Genomic DNA, 25,653 nt, shown 5'->3' with positions numbered 1-25,653 from the left:
TTTACCCTCCAACTGACTAAAAATATATTTTAATAGTACAGACCGTTTTGAATCACTTGCTAAATCATAGGCGTTTCCACAATTGTTGAGAAATGGGATTAGTTTTTCCCTAGAGCCATCGAAAGGTTTAATGAATTTTAATAATATATTTAGGTCCATCTTATCTTCGTTGTCTTCCTTTTTTGTTCGCCTTGAAACTGTCTCGGCTTGTGTAGTCATAACAATTAAAGTATCACGTTACTTGTTATGGTATGCGGAGATTGATAAACGGGTATTGAGTTGTAAGTTACAAAAGTATTTTAAAAACTTACAGGATGATGTACAAAAATATCATTCTTGAATGGAGAAATATAGTTCCGTCGGTGTTGGGCTCAACTGGGCTGACGATGAAAGACAAGCCTGTGCCACTTATCACACAGTGGACGGATTGAGTTCGATATCACTTTCACAAATACACTTATGCACTTTCACACACAGGAGACGTTACCAGGATTTATAAAAAATCCCTTTTCGCTGCCACCAATGTTAGACGTGTTCTGGTATTTGGGTTTTTAAAAAAAAAAGGAAAGGAAAGATGAGTTCAGAATAAAATTGAACTTTTAATTTAATTACTATATTTAAAACGAAGCCAACAAATGTGTGTGCGCGACGGAGGATGATAACGAACTGATTTTCATATTCCAAGCATCGTCTCACCTCTCGGTAAGAAATGCTGACCAAAAAGAAGGTATTAGCACGTTAGCCGAACAGGGTGCAGGATTATAATATAACAGTACGCATAGACGCCGTAAAGAAGCCATTACAAGCACCTTACGACGGACCCTATCGCGTGCTGAAACGAGACAGTAAGATATTCACGCTGCAGTTACCTAACCGTGAAATGAATATCTCTATCGACAGACTTAAACCTGCCTACACTATCGCCGAGCAAGATGTGCCTACTGATACAACAACGAGTACCTGCAACAAGCAAAACACATCAAGTGCGAGCGAACTACATGAACCATCAAATAGCCTGAAACATCAAAATGACAACACCCTGAAACATCAAGATGACAACAACCTGAAACAACAAGACACTGGGAACACCTCAATACCTACCAGAACAACTCGCCGAGGCCGCGTTATACGCCTGCCGGTACGCTTCGCTAGAGGGGGAATCCTGTAGGTGATTAGTACGTGTCGTCATGAAACAATAATTTGTTCTGAAAAGAACAGTTAATTGCGTTACCGTTAGGACAACTTTTTGCCGCGCCTCGATTTTATTGTCTACGCACCCTTCGCATCTTAGTACCACATGTTTACCACTAGTGGCCAGGTAGGATAATTTTTGTATATAAATCTACAGTTTTTAAAAATTAAACACATTCCACATTCCATCTTCACCTCTTCTCAACGAATTATTAGGAAGTTTTATTTTAACCAAATAAGGACCAATCAACATAAACCAAAACTACCCTAAAGATGCAAAAAGATGCTAGGCGTGAAATGGGGTCTATCACCTAAGATTACCTTATGGCTATCTATACACTGCCGTAATCAGGCCAATGCTAGCTTACGGAGCCCTGGTTTGGTGGCCGAGAATAGAGCTCCAAACGGCAGTAATGAAACTTGGACTCTTCCAAAGGCTTGCGTTGTCCGCTGCAAGCGGTTGCATGAAAACAACGCTTACTGCAGCTTTGGAGACAGCCCTACAAGTTATACGCCTGGACCTACACATACAGCAGGAGGCGGCACTGGCTGCCGTCATGCTGATGGTATTGGATCTATGGGGCAAACATCACTACAGCACACACACAGCGATTCTCAACAAGGCGATAGAGTACCAACCTCTATTAGCCGCTCCATGTGATAGGATCGCAAATCAGAACATACTCAATAGAAGATACCATGTGCAAATGAGAGAAGAGGAATGTGATAGATCACCCCTGAATGAGCTGCGCATATATACCGATGGCTCAAAAACAGGTTGTGGCTCCGGTGCTGGCATATTCTCTCTTGATCTCAACATCAACATACCGTACCCTTGGGCACATACAGCTCCATCTTTCAATGCGAATGTGTCGCTCTAACCGAAGCAGCCAGATCCGTGCACCGGTTAGGAATAAATAACTTGTGTATTAAGTTCGTATCCGACAGTGAGTCTGTGCTGATGGCGTTAGTAAGCAAAAAGACCAACAGTAGATTGATATTGGAATATTACGATGCACTGGAGGTAATAACCCTGACAAACAGAGTTATCCTGCAGTGGATCAAGGGACACAGTGGATCACTTGGCAACGATGCTGCCGATGAGCTTGCGAGGAGAGGTTCGGAGATGAGGCCTGCTGGTCCGTATCCGCTCCTTCCCTTACCCATCTCGCAGGTACCCATACGCCAAAGATCCTAAGAACTGCAACATCAACGATGGTTACAAGGTACGGACTGCATGTGAGTCCAAAATGGCTCTGCCAGCAGTCAACCGGCAACTTACCAAACAACTTCTAAACTTGAACAGGATCAATCTAAAATAATGATAGAGACAATTACGGGCTATTGTCTCCTTAATAAACATCTTTATGTCCTAGGCGCGACAGACAGCCCCCTGTGCAGAGGCTGTTTCGGCGCAGAGGAATCAGTCACCCACGTAGTCCTGGAATGCGAGGCTGTGACTAAACAACGTGCAGAAATCCTCGGAACAGCGAGGTCGCTCCGTGAAGCCTGCTAAGTGCCCAGGAGGCCTCTGTGCTTTTGGAAGGAGTTAGGCTGGCTTAGTTAGCCAGGACTTTACGCACAATGGACCTATTGAGCGTCTAAGTGCGGAAACTGAGTCCACACATACTATTGAAAAAATAATTTTAAATTACTGATTAGTGATAATAGAAATATAGGGAATACTAATGAAAATAAGTAATATAACATTAATATATATCATTTTCACAAAAGAAATTATCACGATTTAATAAAAATACGATTTTCGAAACGTTGTTTAATAAAAATATAGATTATTTATGTATAAATTTACAACTTCACTAGCCTTACATTTAATTTATTGAGTAAACAATTATTTTCATAAATTTATATAACATTATTAGTATCTTAATACAACTATTCACAAATTTTCTTAACCTACTTAACTATAGCTTATAAGGCACTTTAAAAATAGTTATCTATGTTAATATTTACTTATATAATAATAGGTATAAGGGATTTGTACAGAACAGAAAAATCTTATAGATTCATTTAAGGAAAAGTGGTATGATTTGTTTAATAAATAACAACTTGAAAAAACCTAACAGACCGCCAAAATTCTTATTGGATGTTAATTAAGATGTTTTCAAATACCACGGTCTAATGGTACTGGCGCAATTAAGTGTTTAAAACTCCTAATAAAAGTCATCATCCTCGTCATCGTAAGATAACGAGTACCAATCGCGAGCGACGTCTTCATAAATGATCCTCCTGACGTCGTCATCATATTGAGGACGAAGAATTCTTGGAGATCGTGCTCTAAACTCCAATGGAACATCATAGCACTTGCAAACACAACACGCAGGAAATTTGAACCAGTCGGCGAAGATACCACGGCACTCGTTGCGAGGATCATACGCTAAAAGTCGGTGGATACGGTATTGCTGCTCACATCTGTAAGTAGGATATTGGTATAATCAAACTCAGATATCTGTTGATATTGATATTAATATTTTATTACTAAAGATTTGAGACAAAACATATTTGTAATAAATTCTATAAGTTATTATTTAACCCATTTTAATTATGTTATTTTTGGCAGGCGTCATAATATGTGACGTTAATTAATTTATTTTATTGAATGTAAATTATATGTCGATTAAGTCGATGTAAAATTAAACATTGAAATTAAATATTACATACCTGCATCCTTCTCTGCAGTACATTTGTTTGTGTTCGTGTACACAGGTCTCCAAATGTATGTACTGCTCGAAAGGATACATGTTGAGAAGGGCCAGGACTTCGCCGCGAGTGCTGTTCGCCCAGAATGGAGCTGCCATCTCCTCCTTTGATTCGCATGCATTACTGCAATACACAACATTGTTATTAGCTAGATAAACTTAAATTCAATCTAATGTCTATGATAATGTTTCGATTGGACAAATGATACTCAAGGTGTTGATGACGTTCGGACGAGAAAAATAAATTCTTTCTCAACACTAAAATGGAAAATTTATCATAATAAAATGTTTTTAAAGTAGTCAGAGAAAGTTAGCATCCTAAATATGGTGTCCGGTAATTTAGGTAAACATGACATCATCGTTATGCTTATTATGATGATCTCAGCTGCAGGTTCTTATGAATAAAATCAATATAAAAAATGTAAAAATATTATAAATTGTCAACTCACGCTCCTCGCAACTTAATTACTGCAGGTCGTATTGTTTCTTGAGGTTTTGGGTGAAAATCTTCTTTCTTTTCATTCACTTTTGTATCTATTCGATCAGTTATTTTGACTTTTTCTAGCTCAGAGAATAGAAGTGTCGGTGGGAGAGTCGATGTATCCGTGGTTTTCCAACTGTCTTTCGATTCTGTTGTTATTTCATCGTATTGATCATATGTCGTTTCTGTTGAATTCATTTTTTCTGTACTAGTAGTGACATTACTTTCATCCTTTGAATTATTATCAAATTTTAAAGCCTCAACTTTAGAATTACTGGATACCTTTGGGTAAATACTATTTGTCTCGATACTTTGTTTGATAACGGCTTCTAATGTTATAACATCCGGGGCTAGGTTGTTAATTTCTATATTTGCAATACTTTCTAATTTTGTTTTATATGATATTTCTGCATCATCTATAGTTTCGTTTTCATCTACTTTCTCCACTTTTTTATTTTCTATTTTAGTTTTATTGCTTGAAGTGTGTAGTGGTTTAACACGTAAGGTATCGTTTTCTTTTTTTTGTTTATCAGTTTGTATTGGTCTAAAATGCGGTTTATCTTTTATGCCTCGATGTGTTTTCTTTGTGTACTTTATTTTTGTCTTAATTATATCTTCAGCGAATTCTTTCGACTTGTCGTCTTCGTCGTCTTCAATAAAGTTTTCTATTTCAGCTTTCAACACCGCTATGTGACGTTCTTCGCCGTACATTCTTTTCATAAGTCCCTGTAATATTTTTTTTCTTGTTAAGTATGTATTTTAAAGTCTCAGAATATGTCTTTTTAAAAATACTACAATCGTACCTAAGCTTACTACGGAAATTATTTAGAATACTTAAACGAATCTTGCTGAAACAGTCTCTAAAAAACTATCAAAAAAATCTAGTTATGTACCTGATTTTCTCTAACGAATCGCCGTATCGCATGCCATGGATAGCTGTTCCCTGGCGTGGTACAATAGCTCAGCTTGCTGAGATCGCATGGGGCGTCCGGGAGGCCACGTGTGGTCCGATGCGGCCGCGCACACGAGCTGGCCGAGTCCAAGCCAACCACGTCTCGCCATGTCACCTACTTACGGACAATTGATACTTTGATACTCGAAAATATCGATAAACGTTGTAATATAAAGTCTAACAGAAACTAGTGATAATTACGAAATAAGTATAAAATTTATTTCGTCACACTAGTTTTACGAGAATTTAATATTTTCGTAATGCATGCAAATCTTTTTTTGGTGAAATTAGTATCAATTTCGACGACGTGAAACTAGTGTCGCGAAATCATGTATTATGTCTGTCTTTCGATGCCACCCTGAATTCGTATGATAAAAACTTAACTATTATATTTCCAGTTGCTAAAAAACGCAGCGTAATTTGAAGTTTAAGTTTTGTTATTCGCTTCTCGACATATTTATCTTGTTTAGATATTTTTTTAGACACACTTTTCAGTAAAAAAATTATTATCTGTACTCATACGAAAATAGCTTTCATAGCTCTCAGAATCTTCATCTGCTAATTCAGAGATTAAATTTATTTCAGCCAAAGCCTTTCTGGTTAATCATTCTCGAATCCATCAACGTCTTCTTTCAGAGTTAAGAGATAAGCACTTGGCTACATTGAATATAGAAAAATAAAGCTTTGATGCGATAAAGAATTTACTTTCGGCTATATCGAAACTACTTTCGTGAAACAGATTTCACATGCATGCCACTAATTTCGTAATGTTATTCCGGCTTTGATGTTTCCCTACTAAGATTGTTTAGCTTACAAAATAAGATCTGTCAATATTGCTTAAATTTCTGTTAGTGTAGTTCTGTGGTATACACATACGATATACAAATTATTTACGAAGAAAACTATACAACTATGTAATACGTATTTCAAAATGTACCTTACTGATAAAAGCAAGCCTATTTAGGATAGGCCCCAAATACTAAAATGAAAGTAAATACACCTTGTGTATTTAATTGGAATATTGTTTTAGATACTAGATTTCACTTTTATTGACTTTCTCGCGGAAGGCACGTAGGGCTGATGAGCTGCCTTCAATTACGATTATGATGCAACATATACGTATTATTAACAGAGTGGTTTGAACGTACGAATCTAAATAAGTGCATTCGTATCACGGTTTTGCACGTATTCAAGCTTCTTTCTATAAGCGCATTTAAGACTCGTTAGGTGAAAATATCGTGAAAAAACCAGTCTCACTTAGACTCAACAGGTGCTTGTGTGAAAATCGTATTAATAAAATATTGTCAAATGTAAATCAATGGCGCTACAACCGTTTAGGTCTTCGCCTCAGTTCTGTATCTGTTTCTCATGAACATGAGATTAACAAATAATCATTCATTTGTTAATCTAATAGGCAAGTAGGTGATCAGCCGTCTGTTCCTGACGCACGCCGACGACTTGGGACTAAAGCAAGCCGGTTTCCTCACGATGTTTTCCTTCACCGTTCGAGCGAATGTTAAATGCGCACATACAAAGAAAGTCTATTGGGGCACAGCCAGGGACCATCGAACCAACGACTTCAGGGATGACAGTTGTACGCTGAAGCCACTAGGCCATCACTGCTCATTGTTAAAAATACATATGTTTTTAAACTATTGTATAAAGTTCATTTATCTCCGAATATATTAACACATATAACCACTTATCAGAAATTGAAGGACTTCCTTAATTGAAAAAAAATTGTTTGATGTAAAACTTCAAAGGACACACGTATTTGAGTTGATAATATTTGATTAAAATTTTTCTTCTTCACATAATTGATGGAGTTCTATTACGACAGGCATGTTAATTATATTTTCATGTTATGGCGGAGTTTTATTTTTATTTTAACACACTGTAATTTTCCGACTCCAAGTTTTTAAATAGTAATGAAAATATTTATTTTTGTTTTAGCATCACTACCACAAATTGTGGTAATATTACAGTGTATACACGGACATTTAGTTAATAGTTTATAAACTTTCTCTACTGCTTGCTTATCGACTTTGCTTGGCGCTCTAAGACTGTAAACAACGCAAATATACTTTTATAATCTTACGGATTACATTATTCAATTATTGATATTTTTAAGTACGAACACACAATGTCATTCTACGTAGTTGGCATTTTATTGTCATTTCACAAATGTATACGAATCCATACGGTCATCACCAATCAAGTCTCAATGTCAAGTTACAATTTAATCGAGATTAAAATCATAAAATTAATTTATCTAATAACCTAGATGTATTTGTGAATCACATAAACAGTTGTTACCAAACCTCATGACCCAAAAGTGTACGTGCGAGCTTGCTCTACCGTTATTATTGAAATTCGCTTCTATATTTCAAGAAGTTTTTTAATTATTAACTATTTTTTAATATATCTCAACTGTTGATTCTCACTCCGTATCTATTGGACCTATTCTTCATTACTGAACGTCTTGACTGCCTTGAAAGCCCTAAGCGATACGTTGACTTGCTGCCTCCACACCGCTCTATCCTCAGCTACACTATGTTGAGACCCATAATTCTCTTAATTTGTTATGTCCAACGGGTAGGCATCGAGCCCGCCTCCTCTTGCCATCTCACCGGAAACAAATAAAAGTTGAGGCATAGGTCTTTAGGGCGTTGCATGGACACTCAAATTGGCAAAAAAGGTCGCAGTAATCACGTTTAATCTAATTAATAAACTAATTACCTTTAGTCTTTGTGCTTTGTTTCTTTTTAGTTATTTAATTACTGTATAATAAACACACAATAATTAAATGAATATAATATTTAGACTTTACTTTTAAACGCTATCGTCCGAGTGACACATACAACTTAACTCTAAGCAGACTAACTTACGACAATTTTTACTAATAACAAACTATTTGATAAATAATATTTTGAAAAACGAACTGGAAAATGAAACATCGAAGATACTCCATATCTGATGATGTGTGGCATGTGAGTGAAAGTGCCGCTATTTGGGAGCAGGTGTGACGTCATTATCCTCGCAATACACGATAAACGTGCCGATAATATGTTATGCAGATTCTCTGGCGAAATATCAGCTTTCTTCTTGTTGTTTCCGATTTCTGACTGCGGTCAATGCAGGCTGCTCAAAAGACGGAGGATTCAGAACGTTGCAAGGTATACATTTAATTAAATTGTTGGATTTACTTAAATGTATCATACAAAATGCTAATTTGTTAAAAAGAATTTTACCCGTGTATATTTTTTAACTTCACATTTCACGTGAAAGCGAACAAAAAGTCATGTTCTGTAATTTATTCATATTCATCTTAATGTTACTTCTAGTAGTGGACATGTGGATACACATTTTTGTATGATGTTTATTTGTTAACCTAAGGAAGGCTAGATACTATGCTGAGTGCGACACAGTTTAACTTAATTATATCCTAAACTCAGGCTATATTTAAAAAAATATAACATCAATTCTTTAGAAGCCACCTATTCTACTAGAAGTACAATTAAGCTGAATTTGAAGAAAAAAACAACATTTTTTTCCGCTCTTCATTTCACATAAAATGATTATATGAGATTATTTCCCCGTTTTTATACTTTGTAATTTATGAATGTATTTAGTATATGTAAAGGTAGCAGTATTAACAACTACTCATGTGGGGGTTTAATGCGCAAACGAAAGGTAATAATAAATACTTTTTTTTTGTGTTTAGACGTTGATGATTAGATCAAGTCAGTTTTTTTATAGTGAATGGAAACAATCATCTTATTTGCCTCTCAAAGTTATTGTAGAGCAAATAAAACAACTTATTAATTACGGAGAAATCACCGCAAGTCTACTTTCTCTATCGAATGTAGGGTAAAGTATGATATAAATAAACATTACTGCGATCTACCGACAGCCGACATTACACGAGTATCGCGTCTCTATATACAGATATTATTACAATTATATAGATGGAAGTATACAACTGAATATATTTAATACAATACATAATTCCTATATATTAGAAGTCTATATTTACCTAGTAAGGGTTTGGGGTGAAGAGACCCTTAGTTCGATTGTTAGTGAAAAAATAATTGTTTCGTGGAAGATGGAGACGGCGCGGTTGAAAATTGAAAAACTCAACGTTAAAGTTTGAATCGCTATTGCTTCGAGCCGTGTTATATAATTCTCCCTTACTAATGCTGAAGATACCTATACTGTTGCGCCGTAACCGACGAATAAGGTAGTCGCTAGGGTTATAAAACTAAAAAAGGCTGAAGGGAAATGTAGTTCTGGCTCGTACATACTTTCCCAGGCAATAGTGTAAGATCAATACGTAATGACAAGGTCATTTCATTATATTTTTTTAATTTAAAGTTGCTTATCCATGCCAACACTTTTTAATCAGCGTACTGTTTCTTTTATGTCTTCAAAAGTATATCTTCGCTTGGAGGTGAAGGTAATGGGAAAAGATTGTGGAAACGTATAATTTTTATTAAAATTTTTGAAATCATGTATGTATATATTAAATCTCGATTACTTTGTCATCGTAATGTTTATAAAAATTGGAGCATGCGAATTCAGCTTTTGACTAGATTAAATTGCGGCTTAAATTGCTAAGTACGTAATTGACGGTTGTACGCTTGTTAAAAAATTGGTGTGAGCTTATTTGGCCCGCTTCCCACGATGTCTGTGACCTGTTCTTCAGGGATGCCAATTACAACTTTTCATAAACGTAGAGCTGGATTAAATTTTTAATTTAATACAATTCACAAGAATCTAAAACCAATAAACAAAAATGTAAATAGACAGCTCTTCTAGAAAACCCTTATTAATTGAAATAAAATTAAAACAATTGTGACTATTATTTTCTATCTTTGCTTTTTGTTATCACATTATGGGTTAGCTGTGTTTTATCTCTAAATAAAGTTAATAATAGTTACGAATAAGATTCTACCGAAAGTATTTAAACAAATACTGATATGACGAAAAATCTTGAGTCATAATTCGAAGTATAGGTAAAATATGTATAAAACATTTTTTATATACATACGTTTTAAATTATGTTAAGAGCCTCCAAGTTCAAACTTTGATGGAATATGATCAATTATGTATAGATTATAAATCGAAATCGCGAATTTATAACATATTTGTAAGTTAGTTAGACTTAAATTACTCATTAAGTTAAGTTAGGCTAGATCGTAATATTAAATGACAGTGCAGACAATTTTTAAAAAAAATTAAGAAATCTTTGGAAGAATCTCTCATCGTAAAACATTTAAATGATCGAATTTAATCTTAATTTTAATATGTATTATATTTCAATTGAATAAAAAACTTTAGAAGCAGCCCTATATCACATACACCGACTGGATGCACATGCACTGGGTCCAGGAAAATGCTGCCATTTAAGGTGTACCCAGCGGTGATATTCATCGCTTTGTATGTCACTTCATACAGGTTTTCTTCGAACTGTTATCTAGTCTAGGACTGAATGCTATGTTCAGACCAAAGAAAAGTTGTAATAAATGTGAAATTATAGGACACCTATGGAATGTAATGCGCTTAATTAGTATTTATATAAATTAATAAAAATTAGCTATATGTGAAAGTATTGGTTTAGTATACGTATAGAATAACCTTTTCCCAATAACCCCGTTACATAGGCTATACGTAATAATTCGTTTGAATTATTTATTAGGTTAAGAAAACGGTTTAACGGAGAAAGAATGGAAAATAGTAGCAAAGATGAGTGACAGATGAATGAATTTGGAGAAGGCATCCACTCAATTCCAGTTAAATAAATTGTTATGCTCGGAATTTTCTTACATTGAACGCCTATTATCGGTAATACATGTTCTGTTTTTATTATAAAATATGGATTTGAGCAAACAGCAAATATACCATCTGCATACATAAAAATAACTGTATACTGCAATTTTCAATGACATATTGAATTGTTTAATTTGTGTGGGTTCGTTGACCTTAACATTAAACAATATACATATTAGTTATCTTAAGTACTCGTTAAACGAGACAAGGTGTTGTTTATTACTCTTACAACTGCTATTCAACTATTAAGCTCAATTCAACACTGAAATACGACTTAACTGGTTACTGGTTAACTATAATCACTTTTGTACGTAGAAATTAGTAATGCAAGATTTTGGATTCAAGAAAAAGGTTAGTTTTTTCAACTTAATTACAAACTTTAAAAAAAACCGTCATGTTTCCCTAAAAATAATAAATTATAACTCGTTTTTTACTAAATTTCTTACAGAAGACAAAATTAGTGAGGTTATTTATTACGAAAAGTTAGACTTCCATACTTCATACGGCACTTGAAAAAACTAAACTTTTGCTTCTAACATTTTGACAATTGATCATTAACTTATATTTACATACTTACGGTCACTTAAAAATAATTACATATTAACATAGTGAAATCTGTGTTAGTAGAACGATATCACCGTGAAGCACAAAAATTATACAATCTTCAATAAGACACCGGGCACTTAGTGTGATTAACACTCACCACAAACAGAAAGGCGAGCGCCAAACGCATTTCTCTAAGAAACTTTCACTGCGACCACCGCGATTTGACTCATTGTGTCGACCGAACGCCGCTACGTCCCACAGACGACTGCTGATTTAACATCTCCATTGCCAAGGTCTGGAGGTCGCATGATGCATCGATAGGTCTACGAAACCCTGAACTTCGAATATTTAAGCTGCAATCTCTAAACTTCTACAAGCCAACAAGTAGCATGCCAGCCGTTCAATTTCGAAACAATTATAACAAATAATTACATTCAGTATTTACAGATGTAAAAATTTATTTCGTAGGTAAACAAATATAGATTGGGTAAGTAGTTTAAATGTGTGTCGGCATTAATGATTTAAAATATCTATAAGTTTTTTTTAAATTATTTTAATGAATGATATAATCAAGAATTAAATTTATTGCAATAGAAGTAGTAACGGGCCTTAGGGCTCTTAGCGCGTTTACTGTAATTTCTTGCAGGTAAGACGCCAGGAAAAGATTATTAAGGAATAAAAACAAAATAATATGTAATAAAAGTTGTAGTACTATATTATAATATTTCAACTTATGCTTCATAATTTAACCACACTGTAGTTTTTGTAAACGTTTTAAAATTCTTATTTTTTTTATTAAACATTAATACAAAGAATAGTGAACTGATACTCCAGTTTATATTGGACGTCAAACGTGTGTAAATTAACGATATCACATGCTTCATATAATTTATAACAATTATAAAACATGTATTGTAACAATTTAAACTTTTGTACATGTAACAAACTAAAAAGATACAAGAAACGACGGAGATATCAAATAACCAACTCTTTCTTGCTTCTTTATTCTTCTATGTTTAGCTAATAAGCTCACACAAACGCCACTTTAAACGAAAAAAAAATTGTTTTATTTCATATGTGCAATATTCTTTATTACATAACACAAAGCCAGAAACTTAAAGAAGTACTTAAAACACATTTACTAACTAATATCAGTGACAATAAGTGCTATATAAAATTGTAACGATACACTCTACTTCTGCTTAAGTCAATACGTGTTTGACGTGGATCATCTTGTATCAGTCCTGACACAGTATAGCAGTAATAGTGCAAAATAAAACTGCGTAAGTGCCAACAAAACAACATACAATGTTACAAATGTTTAGACAACTAACACATAATATTGTTCGATTATTATAACGGTATAATTTGCTAGATAAATATTTACTAAACAATGCATGTCGCATTGTATTTAATCTTATTAAGTTTCCCGAGAATTATTTTATCTATATTAATGAAACTTGCGTCTTAATAATTACCATTACTAGATAATATTAAAAAATAGGTTCCGTTTGTTAGTGTAGCGTTTGAGTAGGTCACTCGGTAATCGTTCACAGAGCGACATTTTAATAACTTCGTCTCATTCTAACATATAATAAATTGGCCTGTGTGAGAAGAACAGAAACACGCTAACGGCACCGTTACGATGACTTCAATGAATCTAGTGTTTTCTCCCGCGCCAAAACAAATGACTGATCGACTACTTAAAAGCGGCTAATCAATTTTAATGAGACATTTAATTAACGATGTTAAGTGTATCTGTAAACTTTTATTGGGTGATTTAAACCGATTTGCTGCTTTTACGACTTCATTGGCGAGATGGTACTGCTATTCTATATGAATTACAAACTTACAAAATATGTGCATTAAACATTTCGTTTTTGTAATTTTACAGACAGACAGATATAACATTTATCATTAACCAAGTATACTAAATAATAATAATACAAATAAAATAACAAAAAATATGAAACGAAAAAGTAACGGAATAAGCTACATTTTAAATGTGTATTGTGTGTGTTGTGGTTGCAACTGGCCCTGGTTTAGCATTATGCTGTGGAGCAGACCTGTTCCACAGCGCTGGTCACTCTGCCATAGACCACAACAGTTAGTTTGCGTCTCAGACGCAAAAAATAATAATTGTAGAATAGTAAGAATGTAATAATAATTGTAGAATAGTAAGAATGTAATAATAATTGTAGAATAGTAAGAATGTAATAATAATCGTAAAAAAATTAATAGTGACAGTAAAGAAGTCTTGAAACATTTGTGTAATTGTTAATTGTTACTAAACGTACTATAAGAAATAGGTCAATAAATATTTTCAGGCGGTAAACTAGGTTTAGTAAGAGAGGTAAGCGAAGGTAGAGAGGAGATCTTCTAGCTTTCTAGACTCTTACCTATATATGATCTACATTATAAATAATACAACTTAGATAGTATGTATGTTTTCTTAGAGCAACATGCACTTAATACATAGCACAAGGCACAAAAGATTTTGTTATTAACATTAACTCGACAAAATATTCTAAGTACCATACGTAATTGCCTTATTTTATTTATATTCTCAAACATCACTTATTTAAAATGAAAACAATCAAATACTCATGAAAATATATTGTAAATATATATACGAAATGTGAGAATATCGAGTGACTCGAATGACTTAAGAAGGCGCACCACCATACTTTGACAATATTGTGATATCCTGCAGTATACACATATTGTCTTATACCAATCCTTACGCATACAGAAAAATCCATTCGTGCACCACCAATCTATTGCACACACATCCCACATGCATTTTTTAATTCGAGAAAGAATTATAGATTACATGAGGCTGTACTACATTGGGAAAATGTTACCATAACTTATTAAAATTGTACATATATAAAGTATTAAAAGTACAGTATAAGAGTTTCCACGATGATTATCGGAATATCGAGCGATGGAAAGTATCCTTGTGAAAGTATTCGATGGCGAGTGTGCCAGCGCTTTCTATTCTTTGTTTGCAGACGCAGGCAGACATGTCTTGTGCGGTAATTGCCAATAACATGTCATTTGCACAAGTTCTATACAAACACGTATAATGTTAATTTAGATAAATTATCATGCAATAAAACTGTTAATGTTTAAGACTCTTCATTTGTTCAGATATCCACGCGTTTCACGGACCTGCTCTGAGCCTTTTTAAGGCAGTTTTGCCACGCTAAGTTCTTTCTACAACTGAGCGATTCTTAAGGCAGTTTTTGCCGCGCACCACTACTATGTGGAACCAGCTGCCCACTGAAGTATTTCCGAATTAATTCGACTTAGGGTCCTACGAGAAAAGAGCGTCCTTGGGTGGCGGTATCAGTCAACATCAGATGAGCCTTTTTGCCCCAATTTATTACAAATAGTGCGTTGACACTAACACGATCTCTATTAGTTACTTATTTTCTCGGTCCCGTTTTTTATAATGGGACATATATAACTATATTAGTATGTGGCTACGGCATGGAAAGGATTGTCAATGGCTTGCCGTTCGTAGTTCAAAAAGTTGTAATTATTTACTTTAATCATAAGTAACAAGGAAGCACAAACGATCCTACGGACGCCTAAAAAGGGCAGTCATCGCCCATGGACACCCATTTTAGTGGATGCTAGGAGTATGAACTTTTTTAAAGTCTTCGAAGTCGTACCTCCCAGGGATTAACCCCACCGATACTCGATTCCACAGTACGATTATCTTTTTGAAGCGAATATATGTACCACTACATCATACATCCTATCTTGTTAGTCACGAGCCATGTCTATTGATATTCAAACGCATTTGTTCCCAATTAACGGAAACATGTAACAATTGCGTATGCTTTGACATATCGCAACAAAAGCCTTCCTTGTAATGTTAGGAGGCTTTTAACTGAATAAGTATTCTACTTAGTGGCATTCATAAGGGATCGTCTCGGGGACGACAAACAAACTGTTTGTGTGATGATGCAAAAGATCACCAGGTTCTTGTTCTTCTACGTAGTCTGTTAATTACTGAAGGTGGTGCCAGTCTTGCAAAGCCCTCACGGTTACGTCGACTTGCTGCCTCTACACCACTATCCTCAGCTTATCAGGGCAAAAGCGATCATACGGATGGATCTAATCTAAATTTATAGTGTAGTCCCATACATTTAGTGTTATTACATACTTATACTATAAGCATAAAACTGAATTGGTTGCTAAATTCAAACCTTTTTTTTTTTAGGAAAATATCGTAAACACATTAGTGGTAAACTAACTAACTACTACTAAATATTATATTATTTTGCGTAAGTGAAACTGTGTTACCTAAATTATCTCTTCAATTAAGTTTATGGAGCCCTTTCACAAAAAATTCACTTAATGTATATTGGAAACTTAACTTACAGCTTTTAGCACTTTCGCTCTGACGTTTAATTTTATTTATATCAGCTTATTTAGAGAGTGGAGAAAGTAATGGACCGGGATTTTCCAGATTCAAGAAAACGATTAATTTATGAGGAAATCATTTATTTTTAACTAAAACATTTCTTAATCTGATAAAAAAGTCTTCAGGATTTTGTTTGTCCCACGTATGGTATATCTTTGTCTTAAGCAAGTACTTCAACGTGGTAGTAAGGTATTTGCTATCTACTTCCCCTATCTTGATTAAAACTAATGGGTCGTACGGTGAACCATCTTCTAAAAATAATCTGTGGTATTCCGCCAAATGGGTCTCCCATCTACACCATTGAGATTTTGCAAACGCATTGCTTACAATTAAGATTATATATCTACTTTCATTTATACTACCTAATATAGATTCGGATATAAAAGAACCAATCTCGAAATCTCTTTCGTAAATACAAAGTTTTAGAAAAGGAGGTTTTACTTCCAACTCCTTCGTCATATCTAGAACAAATTGTCTATCATCGTTGCAATATGATACAAACGCATCGTATTTGTAACCCTTCTGTTCGCTTTTAGTTTTGATAGAGTATCTAATGAATTTTCGTCCTAGCGCTATCTTGGCTAAGAATATCCAGTATCTTATATATATTTTATATTTATAAATAACTACTAGAATCATTATAAGAAGAGCTATGGAAACTAACGAGGGTGCGGTCCAAATTAGTAACATCATATTTGTGATTTTGTTATAGATTAGACAGCGCCGGTTTTTAATTGATAAGATGAAGTCGGCTACTTTTCGATTTTCCCAGACATCTGGGCTACTGCACTGCACATCGGAGGTATGAAAATATCTTTGCAATGCAACTGAACCGTTCGCTTGCAACCACATGGAGTTTCTATACATAGCGTTACAGTCGCAAATAAAAAGATTGTCAGCGAGATCGATTTCAACACTAGTGGTATTAGAATTCTCTAATAAATAATCTATATCTTCTATCATATTTATTGTAAAATGCGTTATTTTATTGTTCATTAAATAAAGTTTAAAAGGACGCACGCCTGCAGCTAAAAAAAGAGGTTGCCACCAAGACACAAATAAATTTTGACTTAAATCTAAAACCTTTAAGTTTTTTAATGGTTTTAATGTTTCAGCAGTAATATAAGATAGTTGGTTACTTGTAAGTATTAAATGGGTGATATTCGGCATCATTTCAAAGATGTTATCATCGTCATAAAAACGTTTAATTCCGCAATTTTTCAGAATAAGCACCTTCAGCTCGTTTAGTCCATCAAACATTGCACTTGTAAGGTTCTCATTTGCTGTGAGTGGATTATTTCCTAAATTTAACAATTCCAGACGTCTTAAAGGTTTAAACGTGCCGTTTCCAATATGAAAAATAGTTCCATTTTCCATGTTAAGTATTCTTAGGTTAATTAATCCGGTAAAGGTATGGTTGTACATATGTTTTAATCTGTTAAAAGCAAGATTCAAAAAACGTAGGTCTCGACAATCATTAAACACCCCACGGTCTATTTCATAATACAATGGTCTTGTAGGCCTGCCCTTGTTCGATGAAAGATCAAGAAGCAGAACTTGTGGATTTGATATGTGCTTTTCGTGTATCCCAGGTAAATTATTTTCGCTCAACAGCAGTATGCGTAGTTTAGGGAATTTTACTGGACTGAATGTATAAGCTCCTATGGACATAACAAAAATTCTTCGCAAATCTAATAATTCTATATTTGGCATCGTAGGAAAATCATCATCTTCCAGAACTTCAAATTGATTATCTGCAAGACTGAGTACTGAAATGGTAGAGTTCGCGATAACTTTCAATAGGTCCATAGGAGGTCTCTTCCGGAACCCCATACTTGATATGCATAAATGTGTCAAATTAATTTTGTTCGCTTGAAGCGCCAGTAAAAAGCCAATAATATTCGACGAAGACAAGTCATTTTCCCCAATACGCAACTGTTTCAACTCCTTTAATTTCGATAAACTGTTTGCATGAACATTGTCAAGACTACATAAATTTATAACAAGTCTACTAAGTGTTGTGCCTTCCATTTGGATAAATGCATCCTCAGCAATTGCACCGAAAGCATTTTCGGATATATCTAAGACGCGTAACGATGGTAAGATTGTGGGTCTAAAGGCTGGCGTGAGCAAACCAATATTTTTGAATGCGTTGTTAGCTAACGTCAGATTATGTAGTTTGACAAGACCCGCGAATGTGTCTGGATGTATAGAATGCAATTGAGGATTATATGATATCGACAGTTGTTCTACGTTTGATAGGTTTTTAAATAAACCTGGTTGTAAATGTTCCAGTCGACTATTGCCATCAATTTTCAACACTTTGACGTGGTTATATGAGTCCAAATCTCCGATTAATATTTCTGAAATTATTGTGGTCCTCACGACTAACACTTTGCACTTTTCCAGTTTTATCTGAAAAATAAAAAAAATGTGTATTACTTAGAAGTTGAGTTTAGAAAATAGAATTATAAAGTATGTTGAAATATGCTATCTAATTAATAATCACTATTAAGAACAATATTAAATTCGTGGAAACTTTAAACTGATAAGCTTTGTTGGAGGTAATATTATTATCAACTTAATATCATTGTCTAAAAGCAAAATTTTATTGTACTTTGTGTAAATAACGTACAGTATGTAAATACTGATACCGTTCTGTAATGTATTTAAAAAACAATTATCGTAATTTTTTAAATTTATTACATTAACATACTTTAATTTAAACATTCAATGGGAGGTACCATACCAATGTCTGTAGTTTGTATACGGTATGTAATCAATTTAATTAACGTCATCAAATATATTAGTTAAAAAACAAACTCACGAGATGTTCTCGATGTTTTCAGAGGTTGTTTATATCAAACAAAGCGATTAAAGAGATTATATTTTCTCACGTTTGATAACAATTAGGTAAGAGATATTTCTAAACGGTAAACATCCTATCTCATACCTATAATATAATTTTTCAATAATAATACTTCATTCTGTTCTTAGGCTTTAAAACCCACACGTGTAGATTAAATCACTTGCTGAGTTACTAAATACCTATACCATGTTATTTTTCCATTGGATTTTCTATTTATACCTTTTATACCTTCGATGCATATCTTTTAATTAATGTCAACTCAATCAACACAACTTTTAATAAATTATCAATTAATAAAACATAAACATAAGAATCAAATATACATAATTTACAATAATACTTATTTGTAGTAAAAAAATAAACAAATCAGTGGCGCTAAAACCCTTTTACGTCTAGGTCTTAGATTTCTTTATTTGTTTCGTCATCATTTGTCAATCTAATAGGCAAGTAGATGATTAGCCTCTTGTGTATGATGCGCGCCGTCGACTTTTTGAGTCTAAGGCCAGCCGGTTTCCTCACGATGTTTTCCTTCACCATTCGAGTGAAAGTTAGATGCGCACATCCATTGCCCATGCCCCCCATTGGTGCACAGCCGAGGATCGAACCTACGACAGGGATGAGAGTCGCATACTGATGCTCTGGTGGCTGGTGGCCAACAATTCTCAGTGCTCAGTTTGCACTATGATATATATTATTTTTGGTAGACTAAAAAAACAGACCTTTGGAAATCTCTTGCATTCATAGTTCCCGAAACATACAACGACCTCCCTATCCATAGTTCCTCGACACAGGCAGCCAGAAACCTTGTCCTTTCCCACATCGAGGGGCAGTGCCAGGCTCGTCTTGTCCACAGGCGGGCTCAACAGGTTGACGCTGATAGTTTCATAGTCTTGCATTATGTTACTCTTCACATTGAGGGCCAAAGATAGTAAGAGCCATAGGAAAGTGGGCATTTCACGTAGAGTTTTCTATAACAAGGGAAAATTTATTAAAATTTTTGATGTTGAGCTTTTAATATATAGTGGTAGTGGGATAGTGTGATGACACTTGAATATAATAGGATTTACTGTTCTCTCTTCATATTTACCAATAAAAGTCTATAGGCCTATAGACTAGATAGGGATCTAGTCTTCGTAAAAATATGACCTGTCACTAAGACACCCTGTCTTACGAAACATCACAATTTCTATTTCTCTTTGTTATATTATGCGCAAAGTTCTCAATCAAATTCTATATATATTGTTACGAAGACGGGTCGACTGCAAAGTTTCTAGATTTTTCCACTAGTTAGAGAACTTTTCAGCAGGCTGTAATACGATTTCTGACCGTTTCAGGAGAGGGTCAATCACATATTAGAAAATTGTAATTTACATAATGTTACCTTAGTTTTCAGGAAGCTGAAACCTTTTTTCAGTCGGTTTCAGAACATGTGTAGTGGTGCAGTTTTCAGGAGCCCCGTTTTCAGGCCTAGGTCACCCCTTTGATGAAGGAATATTCTAGACCGAACTTTCTAGGTGTGAGACAAGGACGAAATGATACGAGAGAGAGAGAAGATCAGAACTTTCTCGAAACTATACTGAGCACTCTAGAACGCCGTACGACAAGGACGGAGCAACGTGCGAAAGAGACAAAGAGTGCGGACGTTATAGAATTGTGCAATCGCTACTCAGTAGCAAGCCCGCCTAGAAAGTTCTCGAATATTGTTTAGAATTATTCCCAGGGATATATAAGCGAGCCGAAACGCGACTAGTCGCCTTTAGTTTGGAATGCGAAGAAGAGAGAAACACCGAAGCGATAAAGTGCGAATAAAGTGAATACAAGTGATAAAGTACAGTGTGAAGTGTGCATAAGTGAAGTAATTAGTGACTGTGTTTTTGTGTGTTATTAGTGCATCTCTGCAATTAATTTGTGCCCATAAATTCCTCATTGATTTATCAAGAAATAAACCCTTGAATAAATCCACGGCATTTTCTATCCGATCCCCTAGCTCGTAACAATATAAATAGACTATAATTGTTGCAAAGGCCACGGTTAAGCTTCGTGATAAAGGTTATTTTAGATTTGTACATGTTCTGTTGTTTTTAAAATGCTACGATTCTTATCAATAAGAGTAAACAACAATCAGACAAATTTTTTTACATGCATTTATGTAACCATGTCTAATTATATTGTTCCATTATAAATTTTGCTTGCGGTACTTATTTTTATCAATAACTGTTTTCAACAACAAGCCCGATAATTTACTTCATTTATTTATTTATATTATAGTAGAGCCAATAAAGGCAGTCATCGAAGCCCATGGATTTTAGTGGGTGAGTTGCCGGCCTTTAAGGGAATAGAATAAAGGTAGAAAACAAAGGCCGATAAATTCGAATTAAAGGAGGCGTAAGACAGGGTGACCCACTTTCCCACAAAATTATTTATAGCAGTCCTCGAAGATGTATTCAAAGGTATAGAATAAAATAATATCGGCCTCTGGAAACGAAACAAAATTATAACAGCCAATAGTATGTGCCAGCCAATCAGAGTAAAGAGTAATAGATAGAAGTAAGACCTATAGAATATCTTAACAACTATCTATATTTAGGAAAACAAGTATCTTTCGACAAGAACAGTAGTGAAAACGAAGTAGAGAAAGGAAAATATGCGACTCGGAAACAGTAGCCACACTCGGAAACCCACAAGGAAATTCTGAAAGGAAACTATAGTCTACAACACAAGAAGATTGATAATAATGGATTCAAATATTCTACCTTGTCTGACATACGCAAGTCTAACGTGGGTTTTAAGCAAGAAAACCACAAGAAACAACCTTCTTCAAGTTGAGGAGAATAAACAAAACATGAAATGTTGACATTCGTAAAAAATCAAAACTTACAGATGCACTTGTAAACGCCAAAATGGACTGGACCTACTGCAAAGAGTTTCTATACATAAAACGACAAAAGAAAAGATGTACATATGACATTAAAGAACTAGCGGGGAAAAATTGTATGAATGGTGCTCAAGACGAAGAGAAGTGGAAAAATATGGAGGAGGCTTTTACCCTAAAAGGGACCATACAACAACTAACTAATTTTTTTTTAAAACTTATACTAACACAGCTAATACTAATATTAAGGAATGTAAACTAACCACTAGTTATATGGATTAATTAGTGAAGCTTTAATAATAATAATAATGAGAGAGTAGTAGTATCTTTATTTAAACAAAGAGGTCGTAACTTCCAGGGAAGACCCCCACCGGAAGGCGATTCCACAGTTCGCTATTTCGCAAAATAAATCTATTGATTCATCTGAATGTCTTGTAAGCGGACCGTGGAATACTTCCAGCCATCATGGCGATAATTATGGAATTAGACAACGTGTCTAAGTTAATGCATTCAATTATAATATTTGGGAATACTGGAATTGTAATTGTACAGCATTGGCTCGTACATAGGTCCCTGGTTCAAATCCGGCTCGAAGGACCAACATGTAAGGTTCCTGGGTCATCGGAATGCTCTATATAATAGAGGATTTAATTTTACTCCTATATTAACCAACTTATATTCTAAGAGAAATAATTAAATGTTAATTGAAATGAATGAACGCAACGTAACAATTAAAGTGAGTGCTGACGTCTAGCTATACTCTCGCGACGTAACTACGACGATTTGGTAAATCACGACGCTTATAAAACTAAGAAAGCCTGAGTGAGCAAAATGTACAGCCTTGGCTCGTACAGTAATAGAATTTGAGAGCTTGAACAACTCAAAACATTTCTTTCCGTCATTTTAGATTCAGTCATCAATAACATGAGATCAAGTAGGTATAAGCTAATAATAAAAATAAATAAGAATGTGCTAAAAAGCACATGACTGTGGCGAATGCCAAAGCCTCTGAATTTTTTTCATTTAAATTATTTATGGTTCATTAAATCTTACTTAACTTAAACCTATTAAATTTTTTGTTAAGTAACCATTTCCAATAACAAACAATACTGCCCACCAAGTGGTGGGCATAAGTTTGCAGTCATTCGACATTTATATAAAATATTTTAATGATTATATATGTAAGATGATGTTAAAAAATAATTACATTTTATAGTTATTCATTACACTACGATATTATACTTTTCCAAAACGTGTCAATTAACAAATAAGTGAAGGTGAAAAAGATTAGATAAAAATGGGACGTAGTTTTATTTATAACACGAAAAATGTCATTAAACATAAGGTTTGTTGAAAATATTTTTTAATAATCTTACCGCCGTTTTTACATTCAGATAAATCGTTGCAATATTTGATTCTTAACAAATAGAGCATCTGCTCAGGACATTCCATTTATTGCACTTTCACAATTCACTTCACACATCGTAATAATAATTTATGAAAACGTTCAATATTTTAGCCTTCGTTGGCCCAGAGTCGAGTTGCGATTGCCCTAAGTAAATTTTAGTATGATGATACACCGTCACGACTATGAAAATATTTGCACTAGTGATAATTTAAATGTAGCCTGCACTGTACGATAGATCGTAATTCGCTCTTCATCCGCGGGCCTTTTCCGAAACTTTTAAATTGCCGCATTACCGACATGTTTAATTTAAAATTAGAGATATTGCAAAACAGTTAAAGTAAATCTAAGACTTAGGTTAGTTCTATCTAGTTCAAATAATATCAAAGTCCACTTATGTATCGTTTGAGGTTTTCATTTGTGTTAATTAGCTGTTAAGATGGAAAAAATATACATCGATATTTAATTGGTATAATATTAAGTAAAACCTAACAATTGGTTACTTTTGTTGTCATTTCAACTTTTGATCATTCATATATGATAGAGCTTGGAACTCATACAACTGTACAATATGTATATATATGTAGTTACATTCACTAATGTATAACTTTCCCTTCGGAATGATAAAGATAAAACTCAGTACAGGTATGCTAGACCTACCACAATAAAATGGAAACTACTTACAACCAACAAACAGGTTTTGTATAAGAATTTCAATTAGCATAGAAACTAATATTTGTTGAAAAACTGACTAAAATTGCTTTGAAACTTGTATGATATGATATAGCAGCCTTTGTTCCAGCTTTTTACCCTTTAGATATTTGATTAGAATAACATTGTAAATTGCTCTTCTGAAAAACCCTCATCTCACAGAGGACTTAAGTAATCAGTATAAGTATGTCAATTATATGATAATATACTAGTCGTAATACCACAATCTGCGAGTCGATTTTATCTGAATATTCGTAATTCCCCAATTGGCCGGAATATTTTAACCAAAAACCTTTCCTGTAATCTACGCTAAATTAATATTTAATATTTCTCCGAGTATAGCGATGCGTGGGCTCCCTGTCTCCTTCACTGAACATTTTTCGTGTTAACTGTATTTGTCACTTTTGGTCGTCCCATAATCGAATCATGGATAAGGCATTGATTGTACCATAAACTACAGATTTACACTTATTATGAGAAAAACAGCGGATGCTCTGAACGACTTGAGCAGTCCATTAAAATAAATATTTGTTTTTGAGTCGGCTTAAGTTGGCCGACGTTCCTCGCGAGAGGTTACAGTTACTTGTCATAGTGGACACTTTCCGAGAACCAATAGTGGCCCAATTAACTCGATATAACTGGATTAAACGTATTCTGAGCACGGTCGAGTTCGCATCTCGCCAACACGCCACTCGGGAGGCTCTAATCTGGGAAATAAGGTCGTAAAGACACTTGACGGACAGAATTCTGAATACTAAAATGGATTACCAGTTTGGTTGGATTCAGGCGGTTTGCATTATATTTATTTAATAACCACTGGAGTGTTTAATTATATAATTTGTCAGGGACATGAAATTATTAATTTATTTTGACATACTCAACTCATAGCGCAAGTCTCGATTCTGAATCCCACATAATATTAAATTTGATTAAAGCTATTTATTCTGCTGCTTTAGCTAGTAACAACTATATAAAACGAGAAAAAGTACAATAAAAACAATACAATACTATGTACATATTAAAATTTAACACTAAACATATATATTAATTGATTTAATGCGCTATAATATGTAAGTTCTGATTTTAATGCATTTTTTTAATAGAACAGGCAAACGGGCAGGAGGCTCACCTGATGTTACGTGATACCGCCCGCCGCCCATGGACACTCTCAATGCCAGAGGGCTCGCGAGTCCGACGCCGGCCTTTTAAGAATTGGTACGCTCTTTTCTTGAAGGACCCTAAGTCGAATTGGTTCGGAAATACTTCAGTGGGCTGCTGGTTCCACATAGTGGTGGTGCGTGGCAAAAAGAGCTCAGTTGTGGAACGACGGAGGTCGAGGTGATACGGGTGGAATTTTAAATTTAACCGGAAAACTACATTATCTACCCGCAAAAGTCCGACAGATGGTCAGTTGCCAGTCTTCAATAGATTGCACTGCGGAGAATGTACTTTGGAACTACACCTCACCCACCAGACCTCATTTCGTCATTCCGAAGTTCAGCACAACACGATATGGATCGTCGTTTTTTTCTGAAAACAGGACAGGACAAGTTATTTACCAGTGAGCGATGGGGAAGTTACGTCGCCAGGTCCGATGGCAGTCCAGTTCTGTATAAAAAAAATATAAATGTAAAACGCG

At 34.6% G+C, this 25,653-nt stretch overlaps 2 protein-coding genes across 2 annotated transcripts; both read right to left on the bottom strand.

Moving 5' to 3' along the window:
• Positions 1 to 2,959: 2,959 nt before the first annotated feature.
• On the bottom strand, positions 2,960 to 11,978 carry LOC123713752 (protein spaetzle 4). Its single transcript, XM_045667577.1, has 5 exons — positions 11,877 to 11,978; positions 5,286 to 5,459; positions 4,361 to 5,118; positions 3,874 to 4,035; positions 2,960 to 3,624 (listed from the first exon to the last, which is right to left on the bottom strand). The coding sequence occupies exons 1-5, from the start codon at positions 11,904 to 11,906 to the stop codon at positions 3,366 to 3,368; spliced, it is 1,383 nt and encodes a 460-aa protein (XP_045523533.1). The 5' UTR covers positions 11,907 to 11,978; the 3' UTR covers positions 2,960 to 3,365.
• A 3,171-nt stretch (positions 11,979 to 15,149) lies between these two features.
• LOC123713706 (toll-like receptor 4) lies at positions 15,150 to 23,458 on the bottom strand. The gene is made up of 3 exons (XM_045667524.1): positions 23,275 to 23,458; positions 19,746 to 19,994; positions 15,150 to 18,572 (listed from the first exon to the last, which is right to left on the bottom strand). Exons 2-3 carry the CDS (start codon positions 19,977 to 19,979, stop codon positions 16,233 to 16,235), a joined length of 2,574 nt encoding a protein of 857 aa, XP_045523480.1. The 5' UTR covers positions 19,980 to 19,994; positions 23,275 to 23,458; the 3' UTR covers positions 15,150 to 16,232.
• Positions 23,459 to 25,653: the final 2,195 nt, after the last annotated feature.

The sequence above is a fragment of the Pieris brassicae genome, chromosome 8 (genome assembly GCF_905147105.1).
Source record: "Pieris brassicae chromosome 8, ilPieBrab1.1, whole genome shotgun sequence".
NCBI classification, from domain to species: Eukaryota; Metazoa; Arthropoda; class Insecta; order Lepidoptera; family Pieridae; genus Pieris; species Pieris brassicae.
This window is presented reverse-complemented; position numbering and strand designations above follow the sequence as displayed.

Excerpts from the sequence above, each read along its gene's own strand:
- LOC123713752 (XM_045667577.1), bottom strand. The coding sequence starts at position 11,906 with ATGCGTTTGGCGCTCGCCTTTCTGTTTGTG. Across the intron at positions 4,036-4,360 it reads GTAATTAAGTTGCGAGGAGC|TAATGCATGCGAATCAAAGG; the intron begins GTGAGTTGACAA and ends TGTGTATTGCAG. Across the intron at positions 3,625-3,873 it reads TACTGCAGAGAAGGATGCAG|ATGTGAGCAGCAATACCGTA; the intron begins GTATGTAATATT and ends TCCTACTTACAG.
- LOC123713706 (XM_045667524.1), bottom strand. The coding sequence starts at position 19,979 with ATGCCCACTTTCCTATGGCTCTTACTATCTTTGGCCCTCAATGTGAAG. Across the intron at positions 18,573-19,745 it reads AATGCAAGAGATTTCCAAAG|ATAAAACTGGAAAAGTGCAA; the intron begins GTCTGTTTTTTT and ends TTTATTTTTCAG.